The sequence below is a fragment of the Haliotis asinina genome, chromosome 9 (genome assembly GCF_037392515.1).
Source record: "Haliotis asinina isolate JCU_RB_2024 chromosome 9, JCU_Hal_asi_v2, whole genome shotgun sequence".
Lineage (NCBI taxonomy): Eukaryota > Metazoa > Mollusca > Gastropoda > Lepetellida > Haliotidae > Haliotis > Haliotis asinina.
Window position 1 is genome coordinate 55,219,116 of NC_090288.1, and position 13,125 is coordinate 55,232,240.

Here is a 13,125-nt window from a genome sequence, read left to right on the forward strand (position 1 = left end):
GTTTTTGTCAAAGACAATGTTTTTGAACTCATAAGGACATGTTTTTTTCTACTTACCATAGATATTTATCTGATTTCTAGTATCACTGAACATGTTTTTGAACTGAGGTAACTGAATATGTTTTTCAATTACAGGTAACTGTCTTTTCTAATTACAGGTAATGGACAGTGATGTGGAATGATAGAGGACAAAACGAACATTAAACCAGATTCACATTCATCATTCTGCTCTAGAAAAAAGATCTACAACTTACTCTCAATAACGCTGGCTGACCACTAGAAAAGTTTGACAAGTCTGAGGCTGCTCTACAAGTTTGCCACGTGACTGAAAATCAATGTAAACTGCACATTTGCAGTAGTTCTCAGCAAGTCATGCGACTGCTTGCCACAGATGGTCCCTTTATCTGGTGTAATCATACGCCACATCGTTGTCAATTATCAGCAATGTAAATTATCATTAAGTGAATGGAAGCATCTCGAGCTAGGGCCCTCTTGCCACTGTTGTTTGCCAAATGCCCTCTAATGCCTCCAGTACGAACACTGATTGGTGTTCCGCTAGACTCAATAAAGGGTACCCACTATAAAGGTTAGTTAGTCAGACGATGACACCTGCTACAATCTAATTTTATAATCTCACATCTTGCCACCCTTTTCTCTTTCGTGTTCATGAGACTCACATACTCCTCCCTCAAGATTATGACAAATGGTCCAATTAGAAATATTTGTCACTTGGCAGACTCCAAACCCTTTATTTGGCTTCATCGGCAGTGTCGGGCTCCGGTCGCTGTCAATCTCCTTAAGCATTAAGGGCTATCTCATCCAATAGGAACAAAGGTGTAATTCGCTGCTAATGCCAGGCCACCAATACTGCTCTCAACACAAAGCAGAGTCAGCCAGAAGGTCTCTGCCCACGAACAAAGCTGGACTCGTCATGAGCAGACCAATCTCCAAGCTGCCGACATCTATAACACAGTGGACAAGTTGACTTTCCCTCAGAGGCTCCTGGGAAGTTGTTACAGGCAGATCATGAAGAGGAGGAATTAAAGAGCATCACATCCCGGTATGGACTTGCAGAACTCACTATAAAAACACTCGGAAATAGTTTTTATTGTGGGAAATATTTTGCAGACACTGTGTAGACTTTGTGAGAATTTGATAGGAATTTTGTGTGCTAACACTGGGAGTTCCTGGGACATGGCCACTCTGCATGGACATTTTGGGACAACGAATGACATTGTTTCACCAGAGAGTGGCCACCATTAGAACTTATTGGAATTGGTGCCTTCTTCTTGGACAGTCTGGGACGGTACCTAACACTGGAATTTTATCACAGAGTCAACTTGCTGGGATAAGTTCCATATTACTGGACATTCTGGGACGGTACCTGACACTGGAATTTCATCAGAGAGTGGCCACAATTTCACCTAGCTAGGATAAGTTCTGTATTCTAGGACATTTTTGGACTTCCTCGTCCAGTACTTACAATTTGTAGTTCGCTGGACAAGGACAAGGTTTGCATCAACATTAAGTCAGACCTCTTTTGTTTGGACTTTGAAATGAAGGATTTACCAAACCATTAGATTCTTCCTTGATTCATGAACTGGACACTGTGAAATATGTGAGTTACAAAACTTATCATATCTGATTACTTTTGTTTGAAAGTTTCATTACATATTCAAGTTTAAGAATGAATGTCACAATGAATGCTTCAAGCCTTGATGAGACTAATCTGTTAACAAATCTGTCCCTCGAGACAAAATTTACTGAAAATCGTGACATCTTGCAAACACTGTTCTTGCCGATAGTGGTGTGTAGTGGTATCATTGGGATAGTGCTGACAGTGATTGTGTTGAGCAGGAAGACTATGTGTACATCTACCAACTGTTACCTGACGTCTTTGGCAGTTGCCGATCTCTTGTTCTTGCTCATAATGTCCGTGCAGATACTCCTTGAGAACGCCAAAAATCGTATAAGCATCTCGGAAGAAAGTGAAGAGATTTTACACCACTACTTAACAATTCTCATGAACACTTTCCATGTCGCATCGGTGTGGGTGACGGTGATGCTTGCTGTGGAACGTTACATAGCAATCTGCCATCCGCTCCGAGCCATGGCTATCTGCACCATTAAGAGGGCAAGGATCGTCATCATCAGCCTCTTTATTATAGCATTCTTGATTCGAATTCCAAAATTTTTCGATTTACAGTTTTTCTTCAGTAAAGAAGCTGGCATTTGGTCCTTGGGGTATCAGACAATGTACAACCAGGCCTGGTACTCACTGATTGTCGATGGATTCTTCGCTGCCATACTACCATTCACTGCTCTTCTTGTACTCAATGTTCGACTTATCGTAGAAATCCGCCGATCTAGTCGCTACCTCCGATACCATCTTGCAGCAGATTCGTCAATCCAGTCTGTCATATCCAGTGAGCAGCTTAAAATCACCCTGATGCTCATCAGTATCATTGTAGCCTTCTTCCTCTGCCAGAGTCCCTTTGTCGTGTACAATGCCATCAATGCTTTCATCAAGTTCCGCTTGTCAGCCAGCCCCCCATCATTTGAGTGGTATCAGTCGGTTACGAAGATCCTTGTTGCTCTCAAGTCATCATGTAACTTTGTCCTGTATTGCTGGTTCAGTGAGAAGTTCTGGAATACCTTCAAGAGGATCTTCTGTCTCCAGTACTGCTTGCCCAAGCAGATGCCAAAGGGTGCCCACGCCAACAGCCACAACAACATGCATCGTCCTTCCTACATGGTTACCCGGGAGACCACATGTTAGCTGGATTACAGTGTATAGTATAACATTAGTACTCATATCCCTGCCATAGAGATCCTTTGAATTATATGTAAAACAGTAGTACTAACACCCCTATATCTTGCCCTAGATATTCTTTGCATTATGTGTAAAACCATACCCGTTTGCCCAGGCCTAGAGATCATTTGTATCACATGTAATATTATACCCTATATCCGCCCAAGAGATCCTTTGCATTACATATACCCTGCTGAAGAGATCCTTTGTATTACATGTACCCTGCCCAAGAGATCCTTTGTATTATATGTACCCTGCCCACGACCTTTGTATTATATGTGAAAACAGTAGTACTAACACACCTATACCCTGCCCAAGAGATCCTCTGTATTACATGTAAAACAGTAGTACTGACACCCCCATACCCTTCCCAAGAGATCCTTTGTATAACATGTAAAACAGTAGTACTGACACCCCCATACCCTTCCCAAGAGATCCTTTGTATAACATGTAAAACAGTAGTACTGACACCCCTATACCCTTGCCCTAGAGAAACTCTGTATTATGTTAAAAACAGTAGTACTCATACCCCTATATTCTGCCTTAAAGACCCTTTGTATTTTGTATTTATACAAACATCCATGCTGATACTCATATTATCTCACCCTAGAGAGCCTTTGTATTATGTGTGAAAACAGAAGGACTTACATCCCAATGCCCTGCCCTAGAGAATATCTGTATCAAATGTAAAGACAGTAGTACTCATACCCCTATACCCTGCCATAGAGAATTTGTGTATTATGTACCGAGAACCCTTCCCTGGAGATCCTTTGTTGTATGAGTAAAAACACCAGTGCTGATACCAGTGAATCCTGGTCCTAGAGATCCTTTGTAGTATGAGTAAAAACACCAGTGCTGATACCTGTGAATCCTGGTCCTAGAGATCCTTTGTTGTATGAGTAAAAACACCAGTGCTGATACCTGTGAATCCTGGTCCTAGAGATCCTTTGTTGTATGAGTAAAAACACCAGTGCTGATACCTGTGAATCCTGGTCCTAGAGATCCTTTGCTGTATGAGTAAAAACACCAGTGCTGATACCTGTGAATTCTGGTCCTAGAGATCCTTTGTTGTATGAGTAAAAACACCAGTGCTGATACCTGTGAATCCTGGTCCTAGAGATCCTTTGCTGTATGAGTAAAAACACCAGTGCTGATACCAGTGAATCCTGGTCCTAGAGATCCTTTGTTGTATGAGTAAAAACACCAGTGCTGATACCTGTGAATCCTGGTCCTAGAGATCCTTTGTTGTATGAGTAAAAACACCAGTGCTGATACCAGTGAATCCTGGTCCTAGAGATCCTTTGTTGTATGAGTAAAAACACCAGTGCTGATACCAGTGAATCCTGGTCCTAGAGATCCTTTGTTGTATGAGTAAAAACACCAGTGCTGATACCTGTGAATCCTGGTCCTAGAGATCCTTTGTAGTATGAGTAAAAACACCAGTGCTGATACCAGTGAATCCTGGTCCTAGAGATCCTTTGTTGTATGAGTAAAAACACCAGTGCTGATACCTGTCAATCCTGGTCCTAGAGATCCTTTGTTGTATGAGTAAAAACACCAGTGCTGATACCAGTGAATCCTGGTCCTAGAGATCCTTTGTTGTATGAGTAAAAACACCAGTGCTGATACCTGTGAATCCTGGTCCTAGAGATCCTTTGTTGTATGAGTAAAAACACCAGTGCTGATACCAGTGAATCCTGGTCCTAGAGATCCTTTGTTGTATGAGTAAAAACACCAGTGCTGATGCCTGTGAATCCTGGTCCTAGAGATCCTTTGTAGTATGAGTAAAAACACCAGTGCTGATACCAGTGAATCCTGGTCCTAGAGATCCTTTGTAGTATGAGTAAAAACACCAGTGCTGATACCTGTGAATCCTGGTCCTAGAGATCCTTTGTTGTATGAGTAAAAACACCAGTGCTGATACCTGTGAATCCTGGTCCTAGAGATCCTTTGTTGTATGAGTAAAAACACCAGTGCTGATGCCTGTGAATCCTGGTCCTAGAGATCCTTTGTTGTATGAGTAAAAACACCAGTGCTGATACCTGTGAATCCTGGTCCTAGAGATCCTTTGTTGTATGAGTAAAAACACCAGTGCTGATACCTGTGAATCCTGGTCCTAGAGATCCTTTGTTGTATGAGTAAAAACACCAGTGCTGATGCCTGTGAATCCTGGTCCTAGAGATCCTTTGTTGTATGAGTAAAAACACCAGTGCTGATACCTGTGAATCCTGGTCCTAGAGATCCTTTGTTGTATGAGTAAAAACACCAGTGCTGATACCAGTGAATCCTGGTCCTAGAGATCCTTTGTAGTATTTATAGAGATGGTGTAAAACATCAGTGGTGTATTCATATGTGTATTCCCTGGTTCGAGAGAGTTTTGAAATATCCATAGAGATCTCCTGTAGTCTGTGTAAAACATCAATACTGAAACATATACCCTTGCCATTGAGATTCCGTGTAGCACATAAATGAGTAAAATTACATTTGTATATCATGGTCTTACAGACTATATGCATACAATGCTTTGTGCATAACCCTTGAAATCACATGTAGTGCATGATATAAATATTGCATCCACTGATATCTATCAAATTAATGCCTACAGGTATTCATCTATGTATAAGCGCTGTCTCATGTCTCAAGTAATTACTTGACACTATTATGACTGACCACTAAAGTACATCTAATATTAAGTATTCGTTGCATAAGTACTCATCGTCTTAGTATTGATTATTACAATACTTGAATTGATGGAATCAGTACTGATAGCTCAAGCATAGATCCCATAGATGAAATAAATATTAATTACAAAAGTATTGATGACATCAGTACTGGTAACACAAAAATTGATCACATCAGTACTGATAACACAAGTATTATTGACATCAGTATTCATAACTCAAGTATTACTGACATCAGTATTCATAACTCAAGTATTACTGACATCAATAGTCATAACTCAAGTATTACTGACATCAGTATTTATAACTCAAGTATTACTGACATCAGTATTCATAACTCAAGTATTATTGACATCAGTATTCATAACTCAAGTATTATTGACATCAGTACTGATAACACAAGTATATATTACATTAGTATGTATAACTCAAGTATCAATGACATCAGTTCTGACAGCAAAACATTCTGTAGAAAACCTAAAGGATGAAGCCTGCGAAAAAGAAGCATGAGAAAACACAAGTATGACTGTTCACATGTACAAGCCTAGTTAACACGATTCAATGTAATGAAGGGCAGCTACCCTGCCATCTGTCATGTTCACTTGATTTCAGTCCACTGATCACACCTTAAATAAACTATATTTTACCATATACAACAATGCTAACTACATGACGATTTACATCAAAATCCAAAACTGAAATGCAATCTAAGCCAAGACCAATCTTATTTCTTGTTTTACTGATCTGCCAGTCACATCATTTTTAAGAATAAAAGAAAAGAACTATTTACCCTGCTTACAAATAAAACCCTAATGTTATTATTGGCCAGTAAAGTAAACTTACAAGAATTGTTTTCTAGAGTGCATTTTGTCCCAATAAACTCTTCATAAAGTAAAATACTTTTAGTGTTTAGATGGAATATTACTTTGTCTGGTGATTTTATTTTATTTTATTCCGTCCTGCCTTCAGGTTTTCTGGGAATAAAAATCCATAAAACAAGAAATCCAATAAGTCTGGCCTAATTATCCATAATATATAATCTCAATTAAAGGACTGACATATTTTCTTAAATTTTCAATCAATTAAAGAAATATACTAGACTCTCCCTGCATGCATAGTGTAATGAAGTGCAGTTATCCTGAACCTTTATAGCTAAATAATTGCACAATACTACAAGACAAAACTTGACTACAGTATACATGGGGGTTCAGCAACTGCATTTCCTTCATAAGAGGGACAGTGGGGTAGCCTTGTGGTTAAAGCTTGCACTCATCATTCCAAAAAGCCAGGTTTTAGTCCCCATATGGGTACAATGTGTGATGCCAATTTGTGGTGTCCTCCACTATAATCTTGCTAGAATATTGCTAAAAATGATGTAAAAACAAACTCGGTCACTCACTCACTACCTTGTAAGATTTCAAACTTAATACTTACCAAAGATCAGTCAGGCACAAATTTAAAACAAAAACTAAAAATAACAACAAACGATCTTGTCTTACCTAAATGAACAATCATGGTTCAGGGCTAACTATCGTGATGTCCTATTATGATGCTTCTTACCAATAACACAAATGACAAAAAGTTTAAAGCTTGTTTAAGTTCACATTAAACATCTTCTCTTTATCATCTTAAATAATTTGTGATTCTTGAAAACTACACACGTAAATATGAACAATATTTTACTTCCAGTACAAATTTAGGTCACTACATCAAGATCAAGCAGACTAGTCAATTGACATTCAATGCATATATCGATGCACTGTTGACGTAGACCTTATGAGGCCAGCCAAATTATATTTCTTGGTTTACAGATCTACCGGTCATACTTTTTCAAAGATAAAACAATAACAAAAAAATGGCTGTAACAGTAAAAAACACTGCAGTGTCAATGTGTAATTGTGAATCAACCTGAGACAATTTTTCATCTAAAAATTTAAATGTAATTTTTCCACCCACTGATGTCAGCTGACTGAATAAAATGCAAACCCTTAAACCTGGTGCTGAGTTAGCTGCACAGTAGAAGACTGTCCTGAACAATGACAACTCATAAAGTTGGTTACCAAGGCCACGTTATTTAATCTCAGAGGGGACAGATTAGAAAGATATAGTTCAGTGATATGCAATGCAAAAACTATACTTCACACAGTCTAAGTAAACTTATCCTCAGTACTTTCCACTACACTCCACCACTAAGTCTAACAAAACCTTATGGGAGGTCGTGTCAGGTAACCTTTGAGACTAACCATTCAGAGCACAGCTTACCAAATCGTGAAAGTGGACATTCGCACATACCTTCTGAACGTTTTATCTTGACAAGGTTCGTACCCAAATGATTCCGAATGCTATTTAGCATACACTCGCTTCCGGGTGATGCACATGGCGTACGTACACCCATGACAACGGAGAGTAAACAGTCGCTGAAAATAGTGTTTTTTGCAATATTCAAGGATGTTGTCTTGCGGAAATATTAGCTAATGGTAACCATGTCAACAGAAACCCTAATGCGTATATACTGTAGGTCAAATAACGGTGTTCTATGCGGAGTTTGTTTGTGGCGATATCTGTGTCAGTGACCTGAATATTTTGAAAGTCCCTCCGATCCCTAAATAGTAGCCGTTGTCTTATTGGTTAAATCTATTTAACTGTCTCGCGTTTGATTGGATGGTCATTTGTCGCTCAAAGGTTACCTGACGCGACTTTCTACTAGGTTTTGTTAGACTCAGTGGTGGAGTGTAATGAAATACACTGAGACTAAGTTTACTTAGACTGCTTCACAGCATAGAGCATCTAAATGTTACCTGAAACAGCTAGTACAAGCACAAGTGATGATCTACCAGATAAGTTAACATAAAATGTTCTACTTCATCAAATCCTGACACATACATCAAAGAGACATTTTGAAAAAAGTTCAACAAAATGTGCTCATAGAAAGTGTTCATACAGTTAAACATTTAACTTAGTAAGATACTTAACCTGATAAGATCATGAAACTTATTTGTCATATAAAGGTGATGATGTTACCCCATAGATAAATACTCCACCAAAGCTTGCTAGAAATAATGTTTGTCCGGAGAATTCACTAACTTAAAATACCCATGTTCATCATAGTCATATACAGTTAGTTATGTCATGCCACACACAAACTCGGAAAAAAACTCGTAGAAAACTGCAACTGCAGAGCTACAATAATGGGATGTGCAAATTAAGTCAGCAGGCAGCAGTCACATTGTGCAGTTAGACCCACACAGTCTTCCTAATTTGATTGTCATTTCCTCTGTGATCCTAAACAAGATTATTATTTCTATGTCTGTATACATAATTAATGATGGCAAAAACGAACTTCCTACATAACCAATATGACCAAAATAATATCTTGTCTTTTAAAATCCATGATGTAATTACTCGAGTAATTAAATAACAGAATTAGGATTTGTTTCTGTAATTACTACAGAAAATTAAACAAAGTCCAATACAAACAGCCTGTGGAGTAATCATTTAGTTCCTATGCACCTCCAAATCTATAAATCTCAAAGCTTTTTTCTTCTTTCAGTCTGGTAAATATGCTAACAGATACGTAAAATATTACTCTAACTGAAAATACACTGATATATATTCATATTGATGGGTGGACAAATTGTTACATGAAAAATTGTCTCATCAGGTTCTGTTGTCATATATCGGTCATTGAACTTGATGAAAGCGCTTGAAGAAAACCAGACCAGGACATCCCTCTGTGTAAATTACAGTACACCCCTCCTTTGGAGAAGTTTCAAAAAATGTGTACAAGCCGTGCCTGTTACAGCACACATATGCTATAACCCATAAAGGATGATAACAGCGAAGGCCATAATCTCCCATCACAGGGAGACAATTACCCTCCGTTGATCTGTACATATTTCTGCCTCACAATTCCTTTAAGTTTGACTTACATTTTATAATTCAGCTAAATCATTGTGCCAGCTGTGTAAATGTTAGTAGCTAATGGGATATCAAGCTTGTCCTTAATTATTTACTTCTACTTGTTTCAATATTTTTCATGTACATAAAAACATGTACCATACTCATTTCTTACAACTATGAATTAATACTGTCAAGTGAAACAAATAACAAAAGAATGTTTTTCTAGCATTAAGCATTTTTCCAAGACAGATATTAGGTTTTGGCTAACCAAGAAGTAAAAGAGAAAGGTCTCAAAGTATTTTTATAAAATGTCTGATCTGCACATTGACTAGAAAGGTAATCAAAAAGCTCCTTACCTTAATGTTTTTCTTGTAAATAATTCTTTTAGGATAATATTGGTAAACACAGACTTCAAATTTCAAGACTTCAAGATTATAATTCTGATTTTAAAAAATGGACTTGCCTGGGTATGAAAAAAGAATAAATTAAAGTCTAGCATATTATCTCTGAATTATGCCTTTTCATGCTCTGGAAACTGGAAATTTACCGATAAAATCCTACCTTCAATAGGGGTACATTTTCATAATCTGTAATTCCCAGCTCCTATAAGACTTAAATGTTATACTGTGGGAAACAAATAAGGGCTCACTCACTCATTCACTCACTCACTCACACCTGTTCCGATGCATAGGTTAATGTTTTCAAGTTTTCAGGTACTGGCATTATGGGGTCCCGGGGTCAGATGTGTGAAGATGTGCGATCAGCTCACCAGATGGAGCCATTGAATCGAGAGCCTGATGACAATATGGGCGATGATGGCATTCAAGTCTACACATCGAGCTCCTACTCCCAGAGGGTGACACAGACCTGAACCATCACATGTCACAGTATTCAAGTGACCTGGCCAACATCTGTGGCAATACAGTGTGTTATGTGAGCATCTGAACATCCTAAGTGGCATCAAACGGCTTCATGATCACCTCTACTGACAGAACATTGAATCTCAAATCACATACTGATGATGGTAACTGCTCAATGTGTTGCATCCATGGTTGTCCCAAGTCCCTTCAACAAATGAGACCACTATAAATTACAGGGTCAGTAAACTGACTGACTACAGTACTGAAGAAACAGTTTTTTTTAAGCAGTCTTTACTTCAGTTGGTAAAACTTGTAAAAGATGTAGTACAAAATGACAGAAAGGCTGTTAAGAGGTTTGATGATTGCTTTAGTCTTGGACTGCAGGAACATCTGTTATTTATGATACAGAGTATATTTCTTTAACTCTTGTGAATTTTCTTTACTGTGAACAGTACTGATAAGAAATTACAATTGTATTTACAATGCTTAACCAAATAACATCCAAAATGACATGTCCGATTCTGAATATGTGTATCATGTTATTTTGCTGTCCCATACTTTTTCCTGCCCCCTCCCCTCCCCTTGGTTTTTCTCTCTTTCTCCCCAACAGTAACTGACCAATTCTTTGAGTTATCAGATTCCAATATTTAACAATAAAAATTGGCTGTATACTTCACATAAAGCTAAGCCTGAAAATTTACTGCACATTGGTCCATGGATAAGAACATAACACCCTGAACATCCTTCAGGCCTTTAATTTGGTTCATTTGGTTCAATATTTTCAAAAGTAATCCCATGTTGACTACGTGTCAGGCATTGAACCACTGTGTCCCATCACTGTAAGCCATCGATTCTCTGATTTATCATGGCACACTTCACACCTTGGTCAGACGAACAATCAGACATATGTTTATAAAAGTTGTTTATGAAATGTCTCTGAGATGATGCTAACATGGTTGAAAAAAAAACCTGAAAATATCACAATAGGCATTGACATTCTAGGCTTGTGGACTTGATTGCAACTTTTTATCACAGCCATGAATTCAAACAATGTAACCAGTGTTTCAATGTTAAATGTGTGTGAGTCCTAAACTGGAAATCATTTGTTACCTTGAACTTGACCTACCCACCTTGGTTAAGAATGACCTTGAACTTGACCCTGTTGGTCTGGCAAGACACACACAAGCCATGTTGTAAGAACCATACATAACGCCCTTTTGCCAAGTGTTACTTTCATACAGGTGGTGAGATCTATGGCCTATTGTCCCTGCTGCAGCAGGACCTGTGTGTTCTAGGATGAAGGATGAAGCATTAAACTCTTGTGTGACTGACAATGTCTTCTTGGGACCAAAATGTTTCACAACTCACAATCTGAGACATATTCAAGAGGATCAGAAGGGTCAAGAGGCTTGGGAGGCCCAAACCTAGATCTTTTAAGATATAAACAGTATACATATGATGCATTATCCTATTCATCAAAAAGAATATCCTGAGGCACCACCTGAAACCTGAAGGACTTATACATACCAATACTTCATTGTGTCATGTTATGTGATTGAGATAAACACTTGACTTAAATATCCTGAGAAGCTTGTGAAGTCCTTAAGAACTACAAGTATAATACTGACAAAGTGCTGCCTTAACATGTAAAATCCCTATCAAGACTGCCAGATTTGTGCTCTTTTAACCCGTGTACAACCATCCACCAAAGTTCATCGTTTGTGACGTTCATGAAAACGAGCTGCTCCATATGGTGATAAAGAACATACACTTGTGAATCGATAACTGAATCCGGGATGTTTCCATTCATCTCAGTGTCATCACCGTGTCCAACAGGAACACCTGTGTCTGGGTTGATGCAGCCATCTCAACTAGATTCCACTGCTCTCTTCTGATTCTCCAACATCCCCAACAGGTGGCGCTACTCGTCTCTTTCATCTACCAGAGTCTACCCACCGTGCGTGAGAGGCAGGAGAAGGCCCTGTGTTGGCACACATTATCCAGAAGGTCACAGAATTTTGTTTCACAAAACATCAACTTTGAGATGTCTGCACGTGTTATGATCAAGGTAATGGCACAGCAGTATGGGAAGTGGGTCGCTGTAGATACGTGTGGTTAATCTTCAGTGTACTGCTTCTCATCTAATGAGGAAATGAAGCCAGGTAATTACCAAGCATTACCTACAATCAAACATCGGCAGGGCAGGTACAGCCGTGCATGACAGGTTGCGGAACAGGTATGAGATAATCCACCCTCTTCATTTCATGTAGGGCATCTTTAAGTGAGAGTCATTATATCATTAAGTACCGTATTAGGTCTAAACTAATACTCATAACAACTTAAAGAACACCTGATTCTTACTTATGTCTATATTTTGTTTCTGTCATGGCTATGACAGATCTAAGAACACCTGATTCTAACATATCACAATATTTACTGCATTAAGGCCATGATAGATTTAAGGGTACAAGATTCTTACATGTTACCATATTTTTCTGTCAGGGCTATGAGAGATTAAAGGGCACCTGATTCTAACATATTACTATATTTTTATCTATCATGGCTATGACAGATTAAAGGGCATCTCATTCTTACATATTGCTATAATTATTGTGTTATGATATGACAGATAAGATATAGTACGATAAATGAGGTGTTTTTAACCTGACATGGATGTACATGTATATACCATGGAATGGAAACTGAATGTCATGACTTGTATCTTTCATGCTAGCTTTAGCATTCTGAAAATCGAATGATCTGGATATAATTACAAAATGTTCATTGTTTTGTGAAGTCATTGTTTGTGATGTCAAAAAGTTTCTGTTATGTCACTGAGAACATGTGATTTTACCATCACTGAAAGCTTCTCA

At 38.3% G+C, this 13,125-nt stretch overlaps 2 protein-coding genes across 2 annotated transcripts in view; one reads left to right on the forward strand and one right to left on the reverse strand.

Moving 5' to 3' along the window:
• Positions 1 to 13,125, reverse strand: part of LOC137295535 (stabilin-2-like) — a 208,550-nt gene that overhangs the window by 98,635 nt on the left and 96,790 nt on the right. The gene's annotated exons all lie outside the window — the stretch shown is intronic.
• Positions 1,687 to 2,778, forward strand: LOC137295538 (sex peptide receptor-related protein 2-like). The gene has a single exon (XM_067826921.1). The coding sequence runs from the start codon at positions 1,687 to 1,689 to the stop codon at positions 2,776 to 2,778; it is 1,092 nt and encodes a 363-aa protein (XP_067683022.1).